Genomic DNA, 25,296 nt, shown 5'->3' with positions numbered 1-25,296 from the left:
TACACAGGAAAAAAAAAAGCAGACTGATTATTACAGTCAAAAAAGTTTTTTTTTTTTTAAATGCAAGCTATTGTGACACCAGATATGAGTGGTGGCACTGGGCAAGTGGGCACGGTATACGCTGTGAGCCTGACACACACGCTGGCAGGCAGGCAACTGCAATTAGATTACACAGGGGGAAAAAAAGCAGACTTATTATTACAGTCAAAAAAGTTTTTTTTTTTTTTTAAATGCAAGCTATTGTGACACCAGATATGAGTGGTGGCACTGGGCAAGTGGGCAGGGAATACGCTGTGAGCCTGACACACACGCTGGCAGGCAGGCAACTGCAATTAGATTACACAGGGGGGAAAAAAGCAGACTGATTATTACAGTCAAAAAAGTTTGTTTTTTTTTAAATGCAAGCTATTGTGACACCAGATATGAGTGGTGGCACTGGGCAAGTGGGCACGGAATACGCTGTGAGCCTGACACACACGCTGGCAGGCAGGCAACTGCAATTAGATTACACAGGGGGGAAAAAAGCAGACTTATTATTACAGTCAAAAAAGTTTTTTTTTTTTTTAAATGCAAGCTATTGTGACACCAGATATGAGTGGTGGCACTGGGCAAGTGGGCACAGTATACTCTGTGAGCCTGACACACACGCTGGCAGGCAGGCAACTACAATTAGATTACACAGGGGGAAAAAAATCAGACTGATGTTCTAGCCCTAAAAAGGGCTTTTTGGGGTGCTGTCCTTACAGCAGAGATCAGATGAGTCCTTCAGGACTGTAGTGGACACTGAATACACTTGCCTAGCTATCGATTTCCCTATTAAATCAGCAGCAGCTACACTGTCCCTCCTCTCACTAAGAATGCAGCTTCCGAATGAATCTAAAATGGATGCTGTCTGGGAGGGAGGGTCTGGGAGGGAGGGTCTGCTGCTGATTGGCTGGAATGTGTCTGCTGAGTGTGAGGTACAGGGTCAAAGTTTACTCAATGTTGATGTATAGGGGGCGGACCGAACATCGCATATGTTCGCCCGCCGCGGCGAACGCGAACAAGCTATGTTCACAAGAGAAAGGAAATTGCGGAACTCACCTTCGGATGTAAAAAACCTTCTTTATTCTTCCATTGTTAAAAACTGGGTCAGCGGGACAAACAACAAAGAATGCAAATGTAAAAAATCGTCAACAGCCGTTTCGCGCTTGTATGCGCTTCCTCTGGCCTCAGTCTGTAAGTGAGTGCAATGCAGGTCTTAATACCACACCTGGTGCTCAACTTGCCCACAGGTGAGGTCGTCATTCACTATACTGGGAGGTTACTAACAGTAAAGACCGGAGTGCACCACAGACCCTTTTCACAAAAGAATGCCAACCTGATGTCCAAAATTAACACAGAAAAACAATCTACAAAAACACTCCCATGTCCAATTTTTCATTAGGTCCCAGGGGTCCCGTCGCTCGGGAATGGAGAATCCACCTTCCTTTTCTCCTCAGTAGTTCCCGCTCTCTGTCGCCTCCCTTGTGGTGGAGGTGGCACTACCTCCACTCCTGCAAACCTCAGGACTCTACGATCTCCACTGTGGGCATCATTCACATGTTGTATAAGACGGGGAACCCCTCTGCCAGTATTTAAGGTATTTGGATGTTCACGGAACCTCTCAAATATACAAGCTATGTTCGCCGGGAACTATTCGCCGGCGAACTATTCGGGACATCTCTACCAGGCCCAATGCCTTGTAGGTCTAGCTCAGCTGCATGTAATTATACCTTTCACTTAGAGAGCCCTTGCTTCATTCTGGAGATGTACTTTCAATCCATATGAAAATGAGCAGTTAAGTGCACTGAGGGGGCCCAAATTGTGCACTATTCCTCCTCCTGCCAGCCCCACCCTCTCCTTTTTGATTGACAGGGCCAGGTTCCTGCCTAGTCATCTTGCCTGGCTGTGTCATTCAAGGAGAGGGATGGGCCTTCAGGAGAAGAAGGGTGCACAAAGTGGCTTGGGCCTGAATCTGGTGCACTTAACTGCTCATCTGCATATGGATTATAAGTACTTTTTCTCCAGAATGAAGCAAGGAATCCCTAAGTGAATAAAGCCAGGACCCCTAAGTGACAGGTATTATTACATTTAACTGAGCTAGCCCTACAAGGCATTGTGCCTGGTTTATTAGTGAATGTCCTGGTGATAGACTCCCTTTAATGTTTACATATTGTTGATTTTCAACTTTAATCTGTTTTCCCTTAGTCCTAACTACAGCAAAATAATAGGATATTTCTTCCCCTGTGTACTAGTAGGACAGATAGAATTTTTAATTTAACCAAATGAATCACTAATTAATATTTGATTCATTTGGTTAAATTAGACCCTTAAGCCTATATAAGAATATCTAGCCCCTCCTATCTGATGTTTATTACAAAGAAGTAACATATTTAGGAAAGCTTGTTCTGCTGTTAGGACTAAAGGAAAACAGATTAATGTTAAAATCAATGATTCCCTTACATCTTAACTGGCATAACAATAATGGGGAAATAAAAAGAAGTGTTGGAACTGAAATAGACCACCACAGATCAGCCTCTTCTGAGAACCATAAATTGAACATACAGTGTGAGCTCCATGCTACACGCAAAAATCTAATCCAGCAGGGACAGATTTCATCAGCCCAAGAGGTGAACAATGCTCTAAAATGGGCTCTAACAGAACAAGGTAAGGCAGTCTAATGGCAGCCATAAACTATTTATCTAAGGTACCGTATATACTCGAGTATAAGACGAGTTTTTTGGCACATATTTTTGTGCTCAAAAAGCCTCCTCGTCTTATACTCGAGTCTAGGTCTTAGCTCTGGTAATACAGGCAGTGCGGGGGGCGGCGCTCACTCACTGACGTCACGCGCCTGCGCCGCCTAGTGGGAGAAGGCGCGTGACATCAGTGAGTGAGCGCCGCTCCCCGCACTGCCTGTATTACCGGAGCAAAGACAAAGTACAAAGTAAGATATCCACAGTTTAAAGGTTACTTATATATACTGCTGTGAGCGTCGGGGAGGGGGATCTGTGGATGGCACTATAGGGGGATCTGTGGATGGCACTGTAGGGGGATCTGTGGATGGCACTGTAGGGGGGATCTGTGGATGGCACTGTAGGGAGATCTGTGGATGGCACTGTAGGGGGATCTGTGGATGGCACTGTAGGGGGATCTGTGGATGGCACTGTAGGGAGATCTGTGGATGGCACTGTAGGGAGATCTGTGGATGGCACTGTAGGGAGATCTGTGGATGGCACTGTAGGGGGGATCTGTGGATGGCACTGTAGGGAGATCTGTGGATGGCACTGTAGGGGGATCTGTGGATGGCACTGTAGGGGGATCTGTGGATGGCACTGTAGGGAGATCTGTGGATGGCACTGTAGGGAGATCTGTGGATGGCACTGTAGGGGGATCTGTGGATGGCACTGTAGGGAGATCTGTGGATGGCACTGTGGGGGGATCTGTGGATGGCACTGTGGGGGGATCTGTGGATGGCAGTGCCATCCACAGATCCCCCTACAGTGCCATCCACAGATACCCCCTCCCCTAAACAGTGCCATCATGGCACTGTTTAGGGGAGGGGGGATCTGTGGATGGCACTGTTTAGGGGGGATCTGTGGATGGCACTGTTTAGGGGGGAGATCTGTGGATGGCTCCCTGTATTTAATGCAGAGTGTGTGTGTATATAATGCACACACTCTGCATTAAATACAGGGAGTCACCCTCTTGCAGATGTGTGTATATAATGTAGAGTGTGTGCATTATATACACATACACTCTGCATTATAGCTGCATTTCCCACCCTAGTCTTATACTCGAGTCAATAATTTTTCCCATTTTTTTGGGGTAAAATTAGGGGCTCGGCTTATACTCGAGTATATACGGTATATGTTGTGGTTCTTAAGTTCATAGTTCCTTCTGGAAATTAAATAATAAATTCTCAACCTTCCTGATCTATTTACTCCAAGTTAAATAGATCTCAGAACATTCAGAAAGATCTAGGGAACAGAGATTAGATTCCGCATTAGAGGAAAGTTTAGGACAGACACTGAGGGGAAGGGGAAGACCTGATTACAGTTACAGAACAACCCTTTGGAATAAAGTCTAATAATACCATTAGCAAAAACCTTGTCAGGGAGGAATTTGAAGTACAGATCCACTGATAAAAAGACTAGAATCTCTCTTCTAATGCAGATGTCACAGCTAGATAGAAATAACCTTTTAAAGGGGTTATCTCATCATGGACAATGGGGGCATATCGCTAGGGTCCCACCGCAATATCGAGAACGGAGCCCCGCAAGTGAAGGCGGGCGCACTGCGCAGCCATCCTCCATTCATTTTCTATGGGGCCGGCAAAAATGGCTATTTCCGTCGGCCCCATAGAAATGAATGGGAGTGGGGGTCGTGCATGCGCGGTACACTCCCATTCACTTCTATGGGCAGCCGGCTTGGTGGTGGCCAGACTGGAGTCCTCCAGCCAACACCTTGCAGGGCTCCGTTCTCAATATAGGTGTGGGTCCCAGTGGTGGGACCCGCACCTATAAGACAATGGGGGCATATCCTAGCGATATGCCCCATTGTCTATGATGAGAAAACCCCTTTAAGGATAGGTATTTATGTGAGATCTCCTCCAGAGGTTCAAAGGAAGACGAGCTTCAACCATTTAGGAATAAGGGCAAACACAGATCTGAGTATGGAAGGCCACATCTAAGCAAACATTTTAAGAACCTTTTCATCAAGGACTCTTGTTACAAGGATAAACTCAAAGAACAGACATGGCCAAAATTCTGACTTTTTTAAGTCGATATACTGTACTCAGGACTTCTCCAAATTCTTCCTGTAGGATGCCTAAGAGGCTAATAATGTGTGGTTTAGAACTATCCACTCTTTAAGTAGAATTCAAGCTGAATAGGTTTACTTCATCCTTAAGCCTTTTAAGTGGATTTAGACTTAGCTATGAGAAGGCCCTCATGTCTATGTGCAACAGACCTCTAGGTTGTTATACAATCGGTCTGGTTAAGTGTCCCCAGAGATGAGTCTTCTAGACACACACAAATCCAGTCCACAAGAGAAAGGAAATTGTGGCACTCACCTTCGGATGTAAAAAACCTTCTTTATTCTTTCATTGTTAAAAACTGGGTCAGCGGGACAAACAACAAAGAATGCAAATGTAAAAAATCGTCAACAGCCGTTTCGCACTTGTATGCGCTTCCTCTGGCCTCAGTCTGTAAGTGAGTGCAATGCAGGTCTTAATACCACACCTGGTGCTCAACTTGCCCACAGGTGAGGTCGTCATTCACTATACTGGGAGGTTACTAACAGTAAAGACCGGAGTGCACCACAGACCCTTTTCACAAAAGAATGCCAACCTGATGTCCAAAATTAACACAGAAAAACAATCTACAAAAACACTCCCATGTCCAATTTTTCATTAGGTCCCAGGGGTCCCGTCGCTCGGGAATGGAGAATCCACCTTCCTTTTCTCCTCAGTAGTTCCCGCTCTCTGTCGCCTCCCTTGTGGTGGAGGTGGCACTACCTCCACTCCTGCAAACCTCAGGACTCTACGATCTCCACTGTGGGCATCATTCACATGTTGTATAAGACGGGGAACCCCTCTGCCAGTATTTAAGGTATTTGGATGTTCACGGAACCTCTCAAATATACTGCGAATGGTTTTTACAATATAGAATCTCCCGCATATACAAGATATTACATACACCACAAACTTCGTTCGGCAAGTAATCAATGTGTTCACCCTGTACCTCAAACCCCCAAAGGACAACAAGTCCCACTGGGGGTGAAAGGCACAGAACAAAACAGTTTCCACAGCATCTATTGCCCTTAGGCTGAAAGCTGTCCAGCCATGTAGTCGCCCTTGTACAGTGAAGTGACTACGGACCAACCTGTCCTCAAGCTTTTTCTATGGTCTGCTTCTAGACACACACAATTTGCACTGGGGCAGTCTTCAGATATACCATTGACTCATCTGAATGAGTTGGGAACAAAATGACTTGTTCATGGATTGACAAGTAGAGTGTGGCAAAGTCTTGACTGAATCAGACAGGCCTCTAGATAGTAATAAAGGCTGATAAACCTTCAGGCTGTCAGACTGAACTTCTTCAGGTCTTGGCAGAGTTCAGTGCCCTATACACACACAATCTGCAGTGGGGGAAGTTTCCAGTTACACTCTTGACTCATTTGAATGATTTGGGAACCATGACCTTTTGGTAGATTGAAACCCAAAGTGTGGCAAGGTCTTCATGACTGAATCATAGACGCCTCTAGATATTAATAGAGGCCGGTCAACCTTCAGGCTGTAAGGCTAAACCATTGCCAGGTCTAGCCTTTTAATAATACCCTAGGTATAAAAAAAAAACTGAGGGAAAATATAGGCTATAGCCCGAACCTCAAAGGAATGCATAGGGAATCTGCTGCCAAGGGATTGTCCTCATGATAAAAGGAAAGTAATGTTTCCATCTAAGCATTGAACCTGATTGCCCTGAGATAAATCTCTAGTACTTCTCACATCTTGTCGATCTGCTTAAAGGGAACCTGTCACCTGAAAAACGCATATTAAACCGACCACAGTACCTTACAGTATCCCCCAGTGTGTTGCTAATCATGTTTTTCTTGCCTCTTTGTGTTTCTTCATACTTGTTAAAAACGCAGTTTTAATGTCGGTTGTCGCTGTCTCAGAGTCAGGCTTGAAGTCAAGGGGGCAGCGGCCTCCTTGCTTCAAGTAAAGCTAAGCCCGCCCCTTGCCCCTCCTCTCTACAATTAGATGGATGTGATGTCGGGATCGTGCTCTTCTAGCGCATGCGCGGTACGCTGCCTGTTACAGCGCGATCATCACCCCACCTGCATTTTGCTGACTGCGGATGCCCCGGACAGTTCGATCGCGCGGCCGGCCGGCGCGCTGTAACAGGCAGCTTACCGCGCATGCGCTAGAAGAGCGCGATCCCGGCATCACATCCATCTAATTGTAGAGAGGAGGGGTTAGGGGTGGGCTTAGCTTTACTTGAAGCAAGGAGGCCGCTGCCCCCTTGACTTCAAGCCTGACTCGGAGACAGCGCCAACCGAACATTAAAACAGCGTTTTTAAAGTATGAAGAAACACAAAGCGGCAAGAAAAACATGATTAGCAACACACTGGGGGATACTGTAAGGTACTGTGGTCGGTTTAATCTGCGTTTTTCAAGTGACAGGTTCCCTTTAAAGATCTCAGGATTCAGAAATCATTCTCCTGGGACTGCTAGACCTTAACTCTGTCAGTCAGCAACAATGCTGAGGGAGCCTCAAATAAGTAAAGCAGACAGATGGATGAGGTTCAGTTCTGTCTATGCCATAATTCTTCCCACTATCTTATGTACGGGTTCTGATTTGGTGGACCCCGTTTGTAATGTTATCTGGTGTTACATGGACTGCTTCCAGCTGAGTCTGTGGGCGAGTTGAACAGATTTTCTATAACATTAAATTATTTGAGGTTGGAGGAGAGAGACCGCTCGACTCCAAGAGTCCATTGTCTGTATGCCCCTCTAGGTGCGATTCTCAATCTAGTTCAGAGTCATTAGTAGTCAACAAAATCCAGATCGTTTTGATTTACGAAACACTGTTTCTACCATCTGAGGGAATGACGAGCTTGAAATGACAGGGTGCACCTACTGTTCAGCCCCTTCGGGTTACATTTCTACATGCTCAGGATCTCTACTCTATATAGGGGGCATAAGTGCCACAAGTTTCCAGAAACTACCTCTGCATCTGCTTACATGATGCATAAAACCATCAGTTGCCAAGATGCTTCCCCAGCAGAAGGGTTGATATAACTGGACAGTAGCATGAAGATAGCCAATCCAAGTATGGAACCAAGGAAATTCTTCTGTATTCTTAAGGAGGCTGCTTTAGAGAACACAACCAGTGCGAATATCCAAGGACATCCTGATCAGAGAGGCTGTGAATTGCAGGAGCATGACACTGCCTGCTCTCTAAACAGCTATTCTTAGCAATGCTCTAAGACAGGAAAATGGGTAAGCAATTTCAAGACCAGAGATAGAAGTTACTATTACAGAAACATAAGGCCTTGCTCCTCATTCAGGAGTAGGACCACCTTTACGGAGATTCTAAAATATACAGCCATCCCGACTGACCCTGTCAAGGCTTTATATCCTTTTGTTCTGCCTCTGGGGGGTATATATTTACCCTGAAGGACTGCTATAATTATCTGCATTTCATATCAGATGAGGTCTCCATTAACTTATCCAGTTCTGAACCAAAGAGACTACCTGACTCATACTATAATCCACAGAGGTTTACCTGGAAGAATTATCCCTCGTCTAAGCCAGAGAGCAACTTACTTGTGGTAATCTAGGCCATAGATTTAACAAACAACACGTCTGTTAGGATCTAGCATCACAGCTGGAACCCTAGACATGAATAATACATTTCCTTATGGCTTGGAGACATTATAAGCAGTTGTAGCAACCTGAAGGTAGGGTTTTCTAAGAGCACTCTCAGTTTGGAGGAGCGACCCAAGACAGGTGTCAAACTTATAGCCCTGTCCCAGCAGTTACAACAGAATGCCAGGATACTCTGGCTACAATGTATCAACTTTAGGAGGAGGAGCCTTTAAATTGTATGTTACAGGCCCGAAACTGTGTACTTTGCACTCCAATGAGGACAAGCACATTCACCTCAGTAGATGTTTCACTTTATGCAGAAGAAAGATCTTATGAAATATACACTTCCACAGAAGTGAGCAGATGACTTTCTGGCCTGAGAACTGCAAGACAACCTTATTCTATTAAGTACAGCACCTGCTGAGTAGAGGTGTAGGTCCTTCATCCGGACCAGAACACAATCCCTTTTATGCTAAACCTGTTCAGGATTGCGAGGCTGTCCATAGTGAATCCGGACTAACTTGGTTAGCAATGATCATTTCCAGGATGTTTTCATTCTGCCATCATAGCTTTTTTTCAAAGCTTCAACCACTTTGAAGGTCCTAGGACCCCTAGAGGTGGAGCTTCCCCTAGGTCGATATCCTGGTACCTTGACCGGATGGATATGAACAATTTCTGTCTTTTATCTGTTTTCTTTCCTCAGAATGAATATTTCCCGCTTTATTCTTATCCTTCTAGAAGAGGGAAACTGTTTATCCAGAATTTTTTTATCTGAATGACACACTGACCAGGGCTTTTGCTCTTGGCAACACCTAGAGTTTTCTGAAAGAAGAGAGACTAACCCCTGTCAGCATGGATTTTAAAATCAGTCAACAATGGAAAGATGGTTCATAGCAAGGTCAAAAAGGCAACATTCTGGCACATTTGAAATCTATATCTATCAGACATTGTTATATATTATAATTCTTGTTGCAAGGTGCTTTCATTTGGAAGTTGCTTTGCTTTCCTTCCCTCCAAACCTATGTTACCAGGACCTGTTGAAGTCAATACATTAAAAGTAGGAATCGACTTTGGATGAAACAATACTATATGGAGCGAGCTTGTATTGGCTCCAATGAGTAAATGTAAAAGGAAAACCGCGGCACTCCAAGGTCTTCAAAAAAATTGGTGTTTATTCCCACCGGGTAGGCGACGTTTCGGCTCAAAGAGTCTTTCTTAAGCTCAATGTGACATACAAAGTGCAACATATGTATACCCTAAACAAACATTTAATTTTTTTGAAGACCTAGTGCCGCGGTTTTCCTTTTATATTTACTATACAGTATACCTTGGAGTCCATAGGCCAGGATTCGACACCGCTGGCACCACCACTTAATGGTTACTTTGAGCTAAAGTCTCAGTGAGTAGTGCTGTCTTATTATCATTTTTTGTTACTCTAATTAATTAGTGATGAATTTGTTGAAATTAAATACTCCCAACTGTCCTACAGGGCAGGGGCAGAAATACCCCTAACTGCTGGTTAGAACGTAAGGGAAGATATCATTTGTGAATAGAGTTGAGCGAACACCTGGATGTTCGGGTTCGAGAAGTTCGGCCGAACTTCCCGAAAATGTTCGGGTTCGGGATCCGAACTTCGCCCCAAACTTCGCCCTGAACCCGAACCCCATTGAAGTCAATTGGGACCCAAACTTTTCGGCACTAAAAAGGCTGTAAAATAGCCCAGGAAAGGGCTAGAGGGCTGCAAAAGGCAGCAAAATGTAGGTAAATCCCCTGCAAACAAATGTGGATAGGGAAATGAATTTAAAAAATGAATAAAAAATAATTAGCCAATATCAATTGGAAAGAGGTCCCATGCAGAGAATCAGGCTTCATGTCACCCACCACTGGAACAGGCCACTTTCTGATATTTAGGCCCCGGCACCCAGACAGAGGAGAGCGGTCCCATAGCAGAGAATCAGGCTTCATGTCACCCACCACTGGAACAGGCCACTTTCAGATATTTAGGCCCCGGCACCCAGACAGAGGAGAGAGGTCCCATAGCAGAGAATCAGGCTTCATGTCATAGCAGAGAATCAGGCTTCATGTCACCCACCACTGGAACAGGCCACTGTGAGATATTTAGGCCCCGGCACCCAGACAGAGGAGAGAGGTCCCATAGCAGAGATAGAGGCTTCATGTCACCCACCACTGGAACAGGCCACTGTGAGATATTTAGGCCCCGGCACCCAGACAGAGGAGAGAGGTCCAATAGCAGGGAATCAGGCTTCATGTCATAGCAGAGAATCAGGCTTCATGTCACCCACCACTGGAACAGGCCACTGTGAGATATTTAGGCCCCGGCACCCAGACAGAGGAGAGAGGTCCCATAGCAGAGAATCAGGCTTCATGTCACCCACCACTGGAACAGGCCACTGTGAGATATTTAGGCCCCGGCACCCAGACAGAGGAGAGAGGTCCCATAGCAGAGAATCAGGCTTCATGTCATAGCAGAGAATCAGGCTTCATGTCACCCACCACTGGAACAGGCCACTGTGAGATGTTTAGGCCCCGGCACCCAGACAGAGGAGAGAGGTCCCATGGCAGAGAATCAGGCTTCATGTCATAGCAGAGAATCAGGCTTCATGTCACCCACCACTGGAACAGGCCACTGTGAGATATTTAGGCCCCGGCACCCAGACAGAGGAGAGAGGTCCCATAGCAGAGAATCAGGCTTCATGTCACCCACCACTGGAACAGGCCACTGTGAGATATTTAGGCCCCGGCACCCAGACAGAGGAGAGAGGTCCCATAGCAGAGAATCAGGCTTCATGTCATAGCAGAGAATCAGGCTTCATGTCACCCACCACTGGAACAGGCCACTGTGAGATATTTAGGCCCCGGCACCCAGACAGAGGAGAGAGGTCCCATGGCAGAGAATCAGGCTTGATGTCACCCACCACTGGAACAGGCCACTGTGAGATATTTAGGCCCCAGCACCCAGACAGAGGAGAGAGGTCCCATAGCAGAGAATCAGGCTTCATGTCACCCCCCACTGGAACAGGCCACTGTGAGATATTTAGGCCCCGGCACCCAGACAGAGGAGAGAGGTCCCATAGCAGAGAATCAGGCTTCATGTCATAGCAGAGAATCAGGCTTCATGTCACCCACCACTGGAACAGGCCACTGTGAGATATTTAGGCCCCGGCACCCAGACAGAGGAGAGAGGTCCCATAGCAGAGAATCAGGCTTCATGTCACCCACCACTGGAACAGGCCACTGTCAGATATTTAGGCCCCGTCACCCAGACAGAGGAGAGAGGTCCCATAGCAGAGAATTAGGCTTCATGTCACACACCATTGGAACAGGCCAGTTTACGATATTTAGGCCCCTGGCAGCCAGACGGAGGAGAGGTTCATTCAACTTTGGGTTGCCCCGCAATATAATGGCAAAATTAAAAATAGAGGATTGAATGTAGAAGTGCCCTGGAGTACAAGAATATATAGTTAAGGGGAGGTAGTTATAAATGTCTAATCTGCAAAAGGGATGGACAGGTCCCGTGGGATCCATGCCTGGTTCATTTTTATGAACGTCAGCTTGTCCACATTGGCTGTGGACAGGCGGCTGCGTTTGTCTGTAATGACGCCCCCTGCCGTGCTGAATGCACGTTCAGACAAAACGCTGGCCGCCGGGCAGGCCAGCACCTCCAAGGCATAAAAGGCTAGCTCTGGCCACGTGGACAATTTGGAGACCCAGAAGTTGAATGGGGCCGAACCATCAGTCAGTACGTGGAGGGGTGTGCACACGTACTGTTCCACCATGTTAGTGAAATGTTGCCTCCTGCTAACACGTTCCGTATCAGGTGGTGGTGCAGTTAGCTGTGGCGTGGTGACAAAACTTTTCCACATCTCTGCCATGCTAACCCTGCCCTCAGAGGAGCTGGCCGTGACACAGCTGCGTTGGCAACCTCTTGCTCCTCCTCTGCCTTCGTCTTGGGCTTCCACTTGTTCCCCTGTGACATTTGGGAATGCTCTCAGTAGCGCGTGTACCAACGTGCACTTGTACTCGCGCATCTTCCTATCACGCTCCAGTGCAGGAAGTAAGGTGGGCACATTGTTTTTGTACCGGGGATCCAGCAGGGTGGCAACCCAGTAGTTCACACACGTTAAAATGTGGTCAACTCTGCTGTCGTTGCGCAGGCACTGCAGCATGTAGTCGCTCATGTGTGCCAGGCTGTCCAGAGGTAAGGACAAGCTGTCCTCTGTGGGAGGCGTATCGTCATCATCCTCCGTTTCCCCCCAGCCACGCACCAGTGATGGGCCCGAGCTGCGTTGGGTGCCACCCCGCTGTGAACATGCTTCATCCTCATCCACCTCCTCCTCCTCCTCGAATAGTGGGCCCTGGCTGGCCACATTTGTACCTGGCCTCTGCTGTTGCAAAAAAACTCCCTCTGAGTCACTTCTAAGAGACTGGCCTGAAAGTGCTAAAAATGACCCCTCTTCCTCCTCCTGGGCCACCTCCTCTTCCATCATCGCCCTAAGTGTTTTCTCAAGGAGACATAGAAGTGGTATTGTAACGCTGATAACGGCGTCATCGCCACTGGCCATGTTGGTGGAGTACTCGAAACAGCGCAACAGGGCACACAGATCTCGCATGGAGGCCCAGTCATTGGTGGTGAAGTGGCGCTGTTCCGCAGTGTGACTGACCCGTGCGTGCTGCAGCTGAAACTCCACTATGGCCTGCTGCTGCTCGCACAGTCTGTCCAGCATGTGCAAGGTGGAGTTCCACCTGGTGGGCACGTCGTATATGAGGCGGTGAGCGGGAAGGCCGAAGTTACGCTGTAGTGCAGACAGGCGAGCAGCGGCAGGATGTGAACGCCGGAAGCGCGCACAGACGGCCCGTACTTTATGCAGCAGCTCTGACATGTAGGGGTAGTTGTGAATGAACTTCTGCACCACCAAATTCAGCACATGCGCCAGGCAAGGGATGTGTGTCAAACCGGCTAGTCCCAGAGCTGCGACGAGATTTCGCCCATTATCGCACACCACCAGGCCGGGCTTGAGGCTCATCGGCAGCAACCACTCGTCGGTCTGTTGTTCAATACCCCGCCACAACTCCTGCACGGTGTGGGGCCTGTCCCCCAAACATATGAGTTTCAGAATGGCCTGCTGACGTTTACACCGGGCTGTGCTGAAGTTGGTGGTGAAGGTGTGTGGCTGACTGGATGAGCAGGTGGAAGAAGAGGAGGAGGAAGCCGAGTAGGAGGAGGAGGCTACAGGAGGCAAAGAATGTTGCCCTGCGATCCTTTGGCGGCGGAAGGACGTGCGCCAAAGAACTCTCCGCCTGGGGCCCAGCCGCCACTACATTTACCCAGTGTGCAGTTAGGGAGATATAGTGCTTACTGGTCCACGTATCTGTGGTTAGGTGGACCTTGCCACAGATGGCGTTGCGCAGTGCACACTTGATTTTATCGGATACTTGGTTGTGCAGGGAAGGCACAGCTCTCTTGGAGAAGTAGTGGCGGCTGGGAACAACATACTGTGGAACAGAAACCGACATGAGCTGTTTGAAGCTGTCTGTGTCCACCAGCCTGAATGACAGCATTTCATAGGCCAGTAGTTTAGAAATGCTGGCATTCAGGGTCAGGGATTGAGGGTGGCTAGGTGGGAATTTACGCTTTCTCTCAAATGTTTGTGAGATGGAGAGCTGAACGCTGCCGTGTGACATGGTGGAGATGCTTGGTGACGGAGGTGGTGGTGTTGGTGGTACATCCTCTGTTTGCTGGGCGGCAGGTGCCAACGTTCCTCCCGAGGCGGAGGAAGAGGCCGAGGCAGCAGCAGAAAAGGTAGCAGGGGGAGCCTGAGTGAGTTCCTTGTTTTTAAGGTGTTTACTCCACTGCAGTTCATGCTTTGCATGCAGATGCCTGGTCATGCAGGTTGTGCTAAGGTTCAGAACGTTAATACCTCGCTTCAGGCTCTGATAGCACAGCGTGCAAACCACTCGGGTCTTGTCGTCAGCACATTGTTTGAAGAACTGCCACGCCAGGGAACTCCTTGAAGCTGCCTTTGGGGTGCTCGGTCCCAGGTGGCGGTGGCCAGTAGCAGGCGAACTCTCTTGGCGGCAGGTGTTCTGCTTTTGTCCCCTGCTCCCTCTTTTGCTACGCTGTTGGCTCGGTCTCACCACTGCCTCTTCCTCTGAACTCTGAAAGTCAGTGGCACGACCTTCATTCCATGTGTGGTCTATGACCTCATCGTCCCCTGCATCGTCTTCCACCCAGTCTTTCTCCCTGACCTCCTGTTCAGTCTGCACACTGCAGAAACACGCAGCAGTTGGCATTCCCATGTCCTCATCATCAGGAAACATAAGTGGTTGTGCGTCAGTGCATTTTATGTCTTCCACCGCTGGGGAAGGGCTAGGTGGATGCCCTTGGGAAACCCTGCCAGCAGAGTCTTCAAACAGCATAAGAGACTGCTGCATAACTTGAGGCTTAGACAGTTTCCCAGATATGCATGGGGGTGATGTGACTGTCACGACTGTGACTGATCCAGACAGGTCTGGGAGGAGAAGGTCGCAGCGACTTGCTACTCGCGATAGCTTGTGAGTTTGCTCCGTGGTTCAGGGTATGTCATCTGGGTTTTGCCTTGTGAACCTTTTTGTCCTGACTGAGAGTTTGTAGGCATCCTTCTCAGGTGAGTCCTGTCTGCCACTCCCAGCTACTATATTAGTTTCACTTTCACTTACAGTCATTGCCAGATATAGTCCTTACTTCCAGTTCTATTCTGACATTTGAAGGAGATCGTTTGATGGTGTTGCTGTTGAGCTCTTGTCCGGCGTGGACTGTCGTGATTGGGATCGCCTTCTCTGCTCGTGACTGGATAAGTCTATCTCTGATATAGTTTATTTGTTGCTGTCTTCCCCTGCTGTTCTCCTAGACATGAGTGATGGTGACTAGTGCTCCCATCGGCCTTTCCCCACTCTAGGCTTGTTAGGGTGACTGAGGGTTTTAGGCATCCTGCTCGCCGCACGGGTTCACACCCCGTCTAGGGTATCAGGGCAGACAGGTGCCAGCTTAGGGTTAGTCAGGGGTGGCCATACTATTCCCATCCGTAGATAAGGGTCCCCCTTCCCCTCCGTCTGGTGCGACACGACTGCTGCTGGGGTAGCGGTCGTCAAGGTATATCTGGCCTTTAAAAAAAAAAAAAAAAAGTGACATTTCTTTTTTTTTTTTTTTGCTTGCTGTTTTGCTTTGTATTTTTCTGTTCCACTATGGATCCGGTTACGGTTTTGGCGAAACAATTACAGGGATTATCCCTTGAAGTGGCAGGATTAAAAGCAACAGTGCGGCAGCAGCAGCAGCCATCCTTTGGTTCCACCGTTGCTACGGGAAACCAAGGTACTCCTGAGCCAAAAGTGGCTTTACCTGATAGGTTCTCAGGAGGGAGAGACCAATTTGTAACCTTCAGAGAAGCTTGCAAATTGTTCTTCAGGTTACGCCCTAGATCCTCCGGCGGTGAGGAACAACGGGTGGGTATTGTAATTTCTCTCCTGCAAGGAGATCCGCAGGCTTGGGCTTTCTCCCTACCATCAGACTCTCTGGCCTTACGATCAGTGGAGGAGTTTTTTGAAGCCCTGGGTCTCGTATATGATGACCCGGACAGGGTCTCACTGGCTGAGTCTAAGCTACGTAGACTTCGGCAAGAGAACCGGTCTGCTGAACTATATTGTTCCGAATTCCGTAGGTGGGCTACTGATACGTTATGGAACGACTCGGCCCTTAGGAGTCAGTTCTGCCAGGGGTTGTCTGAAAAATTAAAAGACGCGCTGGCGGTATACGAGGTCCCTGGGTCTCTGGAGGCTGCTATGTCTCTGTCCATAAGAATCGACAGACGACTCAGGGAGAGACTATTAAATTTTACGGAGGCCTCTATAGGGCAGGGATCAGTTTGTTATGATCCAGTCGAACCAATGCAAATAGGGGGCGCCACTAGACGGGTGAATCCTCCTAAGTTCCGCTGTAGGTCAGAGGTTTGTTTTCGTTGTGGGGGGAGGGGTCATTTTGTAAAGGTTTGTCCCTCAGAACCCAAGAGACCACAAACAAAGGAGCCGCCGGGAAAACTAGAGTCCCCAGATTGTGCGGAGGATAACAGTCTGGGCGTATTTGTTTCCTCCATACGCATGTCTCAGTTTTTGTTGTCCGCTACCGTTGAGGCGGGCAATAAGACTGAGATCTGTTCCGTCTTTTTGGACAGTGGGGCGGGGGTCAACTTGGTGGATTCACGGTTTGCTCAGGCTCTGGGTTTTACTCCAGAACCGATACGCAGAACTATTCCTGTTTTTGCCATCGACTCCTCCCCTCTTACTCAGAAAGAATTAACTCAGATCATTCATAATATCCATCTCCAGGTAGGGGACCTCCATAAAGAGCATATCTCGTGTTATGTCCTGGACGGTCTTCCGGCTCCTATGGTATTGGGGCTTCCCTGGCTGGTGACTCACAATCCAGTGGTGGATTGGCAGGCCGGGGAGATTGTGGAGTGGAGTGAACATTGTAAGGACAACTGCTTGAGTAGTAGGTGCTCTACACTCTCTGTAACATCTTTACCTGCCTTTCTGTCAGATTTTATGGATGTGTTCTCTGAGAAGGGTTGTCAGGGGTTACCACCTCATCGTCCATATGATTGCCCGATTAATCTACTACCTGGGGCCAAACTACCTAAAACCCGGTTATACAATCTTTCCGGCCCGGAGAGGAAGGCTATGAAAGATTATATTTCGGAGAGTTTGGCTAAGGGACACATCAGACCCTCTTCTTCACCTGTGGCTGCAGGGTTCTTTTTCGTTAAAAAGAAAGATGGGGGCCTACGTCCTTGCCTGGATTTCCGGGAATTAAACCGGATAACTATCCGAGATCCCTATCCTCTTCCTCTCATTCCCGACCTCTTTAATCAGGTTGCTGGTGCTAAATGGTTCTCCAAAATGGATCTCAGAGGAGCCTATAACCTGGTTCGCATCAAAGAGGGGGATGAGTGGAAGACGGCTTTTAATACTCCGGAAGGGCATTATGAAAATCTGGTCATGCCATTTGGTCTTACTAATGCGCCTGCGGTATTCCAACATTTCGTCAACGATATTTTTAGTCACCTTATCGGGAGATTTGTTGTGATATATCTTGATGACATCCTGGTCTATTCCCCGGATCTGGATACACATAAGATCCATGTGAGACAAGTGCTGCAGATATTAAGGGCCAACAAATTGTTTGCTAAGTTAGAAAAATGTGTGTTCGCCGTAAAAGAACTGCCATTTCTGGGGTATGTGTTGTCAGATTCAAGTTTCCGCATGGATCCAGAGAAAGTCCGGGCGATTATAGACTGGGATCTGCCTGAGAACCTGAAGGCATTGCAACGCTTCCTGGGGTTTGCCAATTTTTATAGAAAGTTTATAAAAAACTTTTCCTTGGTGGTCAAACCACTGACGGACATGACCCGAAAGGGATCCGATTTTTCCAAATGGTCACATGCAGCCAAAACTGCCTTTGCATCTCTGAAGGAGAGATTCACCTCGGCCCCTATTCTCGTACAGCCAGATGTCTCGCTTCCTTTTATTGTAGAGGTTGACGCATCAGAGGTGGGGGTGGGAGCGGTACTATCTCAGGGCCCGTCCCCTGGTGAATGGCGTCCGTGTGCTTTCTTTTCGAAGAAATTGTCTACTGCAGAAAGGAACTATGATATTGGCAACAGGGAACTTTTGGCTATTAAGTTGGCTTTTGAGGAGTGGCGTCATTTTTTGGAGGGGGCGGTTCATCCCGTCACGGTGATTACTGATCACAAAAACTTATTATATCTGGAGTCTGCTAAACGTCTCACCCCTAGACAGGCTCGGTGGTCGTTATTTTTTACTAGGTTTAATTTTGTAATAACCTATCGCCCGGGGGCAAAAAATACTAAGGCGGATGCATTGTCTTAAAGTTTTCCTGGAGGGGGTGATGTTGAGGTACCAGAGCCCATTTTGCAAAAGGTGTGGTGGTCTCTGCATTACACTCAGGTTTGGAGGGGAGGGTGTTGGAAGCTCAGGGGGACGCCCCGGCCTCCTGCCCCTCGGGTAAACTGTTTGTGCCAGAAAATTTACGACTGGAGATACTAAAAGAACACCATAACTCCACACTGGCAGGACACCCAGGTAGTAGGGCAACCTCTGAGTTAGTGTCTCGTCGGTTCTGGTGGCCTAAATGGCGCCAGGAGGTGTTGAATTTTGTGTCTGCATGTGCTACCTGTGCTCGTTCTAAGGTAGATCATACTCGTCCGGCAGGGTGTCTTTTACCTCTGGCCATCCCCAACAGGCCTTGGACGCACCTGTCAATGGATTTCATTACGGATCTACCAGTATCAGCGGGGAAGACTGTTATTCTTGTAGTTGTTGACAGATTCAGTAAAATGGTGCACTTTATTGCTCTTGCCGCATTGCCTAATGCTAACACACTGGCTCAGGTTTTTATTGACCACATCGTGAAGCTTCACTGGGTCCCTTCCGATATTGTTTCGGATCGTGGTACCCAATTCGTTTCTAAATTTTGGAAAGCTTTTTGTTCTCGTTTAGGGGTTCATCTTTCCATCCACAGTCCAACGGTCAGACTGAACGTACCAATCAAAACCTAGAGACATATTTGAGATGCTTTGTTTCCGAAAATGAGGAGGAATGGTCATCTTATTTACCGTTAGCCGAGTTTGCCATTAATAATCGTCGTCAAGAATCCACCGATAAGTCACCATTTTTTGGTGCGTATGGTTTCCATCCTCAGTTTTGTACGTTTAGTGAGGGGGGGGCCGTCTGGGATTCCCGAGGAGGAACGATTTGCGTCTTCACTTTCTTCAGTGTGGCAGAGTGTGCAAGAAAGTTTGAAGAGAATTGGTGGTAGATACAAACGTGCGGCTAATAGGAAGCGCTCTGAAGGTCCGGACCTTGGGGTGAATGACTTGGTGTGGTTGTCTACCAGAAATATCAAGTTGAAGGTTCCCTCGTGGAAATTAGGTCCGATATTTATTGGTCCTTATAGGGTAATTAAGATCATTAACCCGGTGGCTTTTCGTCTGGAGCTACCTCAGACTCTAAGGATCCATAATGTCTTCCACAGATCTCTGCTTAAGAGATATGTAGAACCTCCTGAACCATTGCCACTACCGCCTCCACCGGTGGTTGTTGATGGCAGTCTTGAGTTTCAGGTAGAAAAGATTGTTAATTCACGATATGTTCGCCGCTCTCTTCAGTACCTGGTGCACTGGAAAGGTTATGGTTCCGAAGAGAGAATGTGGGTTCCAGCATCAGAGATAAAAGCGGACAGACTCATTCGGGCTTTTCATAGCTCCCATCCGGAGAGGCCTGGTCTTGAGGGTCCAGGGGCCCCTCGTAGAAAGGGGGGTACTGTCACGACTGTGACTGATCCAGACAGGTCTGGGAGGAGAAGGTCGCAGCGACTTGCTACTCGCGATAGCTTGTGAGTTTGCTCCGTGGTTCAGGGTATGTCATCTGGGTTTTGCCAGCTACTATATTAGTTTCACTTTCACTTGCAGTCATTGCCAGATATAGTCCTTACTTCCAGTTCTATTCTGACCTTTGAAGGAGATCGTTTGATGGTGTTGCTGTGGAGCTCTTGTCCGGCGTGGACTGTCGTGATTGGGATCGCCTTCTCTGCTCGTGACTGGATAAGTCTATCTCTGATATAGTTTGTTTGTTGCTGTCTTCCCCTGCTGTTCTCCTAAACATGAGTGATGGTGACTAGTGCTCCCATCGGCCTTTCCCCACTCTAGGCTTGTTAGGGTGACTGAGGGTTTTAGGCATCCTGCTCGCCGCACGGGTTCACACCCCGTCTAGGGTATCAGGGCAGACAGGTGCCAGCTTAGGGTTAGTCAGGGGTGGCCATACTATTCCCATCCGTAGATAAGGGTCCCCCTTCCCCTCCGTCTGGTGCGACACGACTGCTGCTGGGGTAGCGGTCGTGACAGTGACAGACTGATGTGCTTGGTTTTCAGGCGCCATCTGTGCGCTTTCTGCAGAAGACTGGGTGGGAGATAATGTGAACGTGCTGGATCCACTGTCAGCCACCCAATTGACTAATGCCCGTACCTGCTCAGGCCTTACAATCCTTAAAATGGCATTGGGCCCCACCAAATATCGCTGTAAATTCTGGCGGGTACTGGGACCTGAGGTATTTGGTTCACTAGGACGTGTGGCTGTGGCAGAACGGCCACGTCCTCTCCCAGCACCAGAGGGTCCACTAACACGACCATGTCCGCGTCCCTTACTAGATGTTTTCCTCATTGTTACCGTTCACAATAAGAAAAAAATTATTTGGCCCAATGTATTGAATTCAAATTCAGACCTTTTTTTTACAGGCACCTAACACTATCTGGCTATCTATTTATGTAACGTATTACACTAATACAGGCACAGCAGTAACCCCAGATTTAGGGGAATATCAATTGTAGGCCTAGTATTTAGGCCCTGGATGAAAGGTATACTTTTACGGACAGAATTACACTTGGAGATTTACAGTAGCGTGTGAAAAAATATATAGGATTATGCTTTGAGCACTTGTATTTTAACACTTATTGTAATATACACTTTAACGGAAAGAAATACACTTGGAGATGCACGGTAGCGTGTGAAGTTATTGAAGATGACCCTATCAGCACTTGAATTTACACCTTGAGTTGAAATATACCCTTTTACGGACAGAAATACACTATGAGATGCACAATAGTGCGTGCAAATTTAAAGGCTTATGCTATCAGCAATTGTAATTTAACACTTTGTGTAATATACCCTTTTATGGAACAAAAATACACTTGGAGATGCACGCTGAGTGTAATATACCCTTTTACGGACAGATTTACACTTGGCCTGCAACAGCAGAAATCACTGATTTAGGGTATTGCTATTTTGGGAATTGAATTTCAACCCAGAACAAAAACTATGCTTTGACGGACACTATAAAACTTGTCCTGCCACAGCAGTAACCACAGATTTAGGGTATTGCTATTTTGGCAATTGAATTTCACCGCAGAAATAAATATATCCTTTGCCAGACAGCAGACAGTATTACACTTGGCTAGCCACAGCTGGAACACCAGATTTAGGGGATTGCTATTTTTGCAAGTGAATTTCACCCCTCAATAAAATATAGAAAATTCAATCCTGAGTTTCTAGGGGTGACAATAAGCACAGCCAAGCCCCTGATGTAGGATATAGCAAAAAAAAAACACACTACTATTGATGGTTAAATGGACTTGGTGGCAGCTTGTGCTGGCGCACCACAAGACACAAAATGGCCGCCGATCACCCCAGAAAAAAGTGACAGAAAAACGCTCTGGGCAGCCTAAAAACAGTGAGCAATTAACTAGCAGAAGTTGAATGATTCACAGCTGTAGATCGATCACTTCATTAAGTGTTTTTGCTGAGTTAATCCCTGCCTAATCTCGCCCTAACAGCAGCTGCATCCTCTCCCTACACTGATCAGAGCAGAGTGACGTGCGGCGCTACGTGACTCCAGCTTAAATAGAGGCTGGGTCACATGCTGCACTGGCCAATCACAGCCATGCCAATAGTATGCATGGCTGTGATGGCCTCTTGGGGCAAGTAGTATGATGCTTGTTCATTGGCTGCTTTTGCAGGCTTTCAAAATGCGCCATAGAAATCGCCGAACAACGAACCCGAATTTTTACGTAAATGTTCAGGTTCGGGTCCGTGTCACGAACACCCCAAAATTCGGTACGAACTCGAACTATACAGTTCGGGTTTGCTCATCCCTATTTGTGAATAAAACATTTCCTACATTTTGGACATGAAAATATTCCTGTGTGAATTCTTTGATCTGCAATTACAGCTGAGTTTAAAACACTTTCCACATACATCACAATAGCTTCTCCTCTCTGTGAATTATTTGCTGGTCAACGAGAGTTGTCTCATAATCTGGGCATACCAATGGCTTCTACCCTGTGTGAATTCTCTGATGTTTAAAAAGCTCTGACTTTTGTTTAAAGCATTTGTCAAATTCTAAACATGAAAATGGTTTCTTCCCTCTGTGAATTCTCTCATGTTTAACAAGATATGATTTATCCGTGAAACCTTTCCTACACTCTGAACATGAATATGGCTTCTCCCCTGTGTGAATTATCTGATGTCTAACAAGATGTGATTTATCTGTGAACCATTTTCCACATTCTAAACATGAAAATAGCTTCTCCCCTGTGTGAATTCTTTGATGTTTAACAAGATCTGGTTTCTGATTAAAGTATTTTCCACATTTTGAACATGAAAATGGCTTCTCCCCTGTGTGAATTCTCTGATGCTTAACAAATTGTGATTTATATGTAAAACATTTCCCACATTCTGAGCATGAATATGGCTTCTCCCCTGTGTGAATTCTGTTATGTATAGCAAGATCTGATTTCCGGTTAAAACATTTCCCACATTCTGAACATGAGTGAGGCTTCTCCCCTGTGTGAATTCTTTCATGAGCAACAAGATTTGACTTTTTGTTAAAGCATTTCTCACATTCTGAACATGAAAATGGCTTCTCCCCTGTATGAATTCTCTGATGCAGAACCAGAGCTGATTTAACGCTATAATATTTCCCACAATCTGAACAAGAAAAAGCCTTATTCCCTGTGTGAATTCTTTCATGAGCAACAAGATTTGACTTTTTGTTAAAGCATTTCTCACATTCTGAACATGAAAATGGCTTCTCTCCTGTATGAATTCTCTGATGAATAACAAGAGCTGATTTAAAGCTAAAATATTTCCCACACTGTGAACATGAAAAATCCTTCTCCCCGGTGTGTACCCTTTGATGTTGAACATCCCTTCTGCGACATTTATTTTGCTTAACAGTCTGTGATAAATCAGAAAATTGGACTCGATCCAAAGGATCAGAAGATAGATCTTTGCTGTGAAAGGCTGATGATATATTAGAGATAATGACATGCTCTTCATATATATTTTCTATGACACCATGATCATCTGCTTTAAAATCTGAAGATATCAGATGTTCCTTTGAGCTCCTGGTCCAGTCATCTGTCAAGAATAAAACTTACATGATTATTTTTAAATAACAGAACAATACAATTATATTTCTATATGAAAACATCTATACCAATTGCAAGGCATGGAGTAAAAATTAATTGATCAACTGGGGTGACACAATCTATCAGTGGACCTCAGTACCAAGACCAGTAGACCCTTACGTTAGGTCACCAGTTAGCCAGTTAGGTCTCCTGTATTTTCCACCTTTGTTTTGAAGCCAACATCTTCATAGGATGACGTTTCAATATGATTACCACCACTGTTTTCTACTGAAATGCTCAGTGAAGAATCATGAAGGGATCTGTGGGTCAGTGATATTAGGTACTGGTCATCTCACACACTCCCTGAAAGCTACATGGATTTTAGTACATAGCAGAGAGGAGATGCAGTATGGTCATGTACTATACAAAGAAGTCAGGGGAATGGAGTGGCAGTTTAACATTTTTCATTTATATTTTCTTTTTTTACTTTGTTTTCACGAAAAGCTTGGAGTGGCTAAAAATTAAGGACATTACAGGATATTGATCTTTAGATCTACTTCCAGCTTTAGATGAAATAAAGTCTACATAAAATCTACAAAAAATCTACAGCCTTAGGTCTCTCCCTGGTTACCTGTCCAGCACAAACGTCTTAGGCTACTTTCACACTAGCGTTTTAGTTTTCCGGTATTGAGATCTGTCACAGTGACTTAATATCGGAAAAAAACGCTTACATTTTGTCCCCATTCATTGTCAATTGGGACAAAACTGAATTAAACAGAACGGAGTGCACCAAAATGCATTCCGTTCCGTTTAGTTGCGTTCCCATACCGGAGAGCAAACCGCAACATGTTGTAGTTTGCTTTCCGTCCTGGGATGCGGAGCAAGACAGATCCGGCATGACCCCCAATGCAAGTCAATGGGGATGGATCCGTTTTCTCTAACACAATAGAAAACGGATCCGTTCTCCATTGACTTTCAATGGAGTTCATGACGGATCCGTCTTGGCAATGTTAAAGATAATACAACTGGATCCGTTCATAACGGATGCAGATGGTTGTATTATCAGTAACGGAAGCATTTTTGCTGAACCCTGCCGGATCCAGCAAAAACGCTAGTATGGACATAGCCTAAAAAGTACACTATAGGGACAAAGGAATTGGGACTCCTGCAGGAGCTTTTGTGACATCCCTTTTGAAATCCATGGTAGGTAATAGGGAAATGGTTCCACCCGTTGCAACTAAATCAGCTTCCATTCTTCTGGTAAAGCTTTCTACAAACTTTTGGAGTGTATCTGTGGGGAATTTTGCCCATTAAAGGGATTGTCCAGGTTTAGAGCTTGTGACAGATCCATCTGTATAGGCCTATATTGCTGGTTCGTCTGTTTGCCTTCATTTCGCTGGATTTCCTGCCCGTATGCCCCTGTTCGTGTGTTTCCCCAAATACCGATTGGAACTACTGAACGGACGGCCACCCAGGAGAAGAGTGTGCTGCTAGTTAACCCAAATGGCCTCATTGTTCACAAAGGACTTAAACTAACTTGAACTCCTGGTCTAATGCGTGCCATTTTGGGATGTTAAATGTCTGTGTATTGAAAAGGGTTGTGACATTGTATGTTTAAATGGTGATGTCTGTTCTGTTGTCCCCACATGTGTATTGTGGTTACCCTCTGTCTTGAGAGATAATGGGATTACTCCTCAGGTCTCCAGGGCAGAGAGGAGGAGACCATGATGCATTGTGGGGGATGTATTGTCTCTGTAGTGCTGCATGTCTGTCCTGTGTCAGTCTCCATTCTGGTCCCCTAGGGGCGTGTCCACCAGATGGAGACCTGCATAAATACAGGTGGGTAGCCCTCAATAAAATTGATTC

General features: G+C 46.6%; 2 protein-coding genes across 2 annotated transcripts in view; one reads left to right on the top strand and one right to left on the bottom strand.

Moving 5' to 3' along the window:
* LOC121004486 (gastrula zinc finger protein XlCGF26.1-like) overlaps window positions 1-25,296 on the top strand; it is a 253,774-nt gene that overhangs the window by 48,904 nt on the left and 179,574 nt on the right. The gene's annotated exons all lie outside the window — the stretch shown is intronic.
* The window catches only part of LOC121004478 (oocyte zinc finger protein XlCOF7.1-like), a 1,216,478-nt gene continuing 1,213,392 nt past the window's right edge, over window positions 22,211-25,296 (bottom strand). Inside the window, exon 8 of the mRNA XM_040436718.1 lies at window positions 22,211-23,440. Coding sequence (XP_040292652.1) covers window positions 22,356-23,440 — 1,085 coding nt within the window. The 3' untranslated portion in view covers window positions 22,211-22,355. The remainder of the gene's footprint in view (window positions 23,441-25,296) is intronic.

Source organism: Bufo bufo, chromosome 6 (assembly GCF_905171765.1).
Source record: "Bufo bufo chromosome 6, aBufBuf1.1, whole genome shotgun sequence".
NCBI lineage: Eukaryota > Metazoa > Chordata > Amphibia > Anura > Bufonidae > Bufo > Bufo bufo.
The sequence above is the reverse complement of the archived record's forward strand: the minus strand, read 5'-3'. Positions and strand labels throughout refer to the sequence as shown.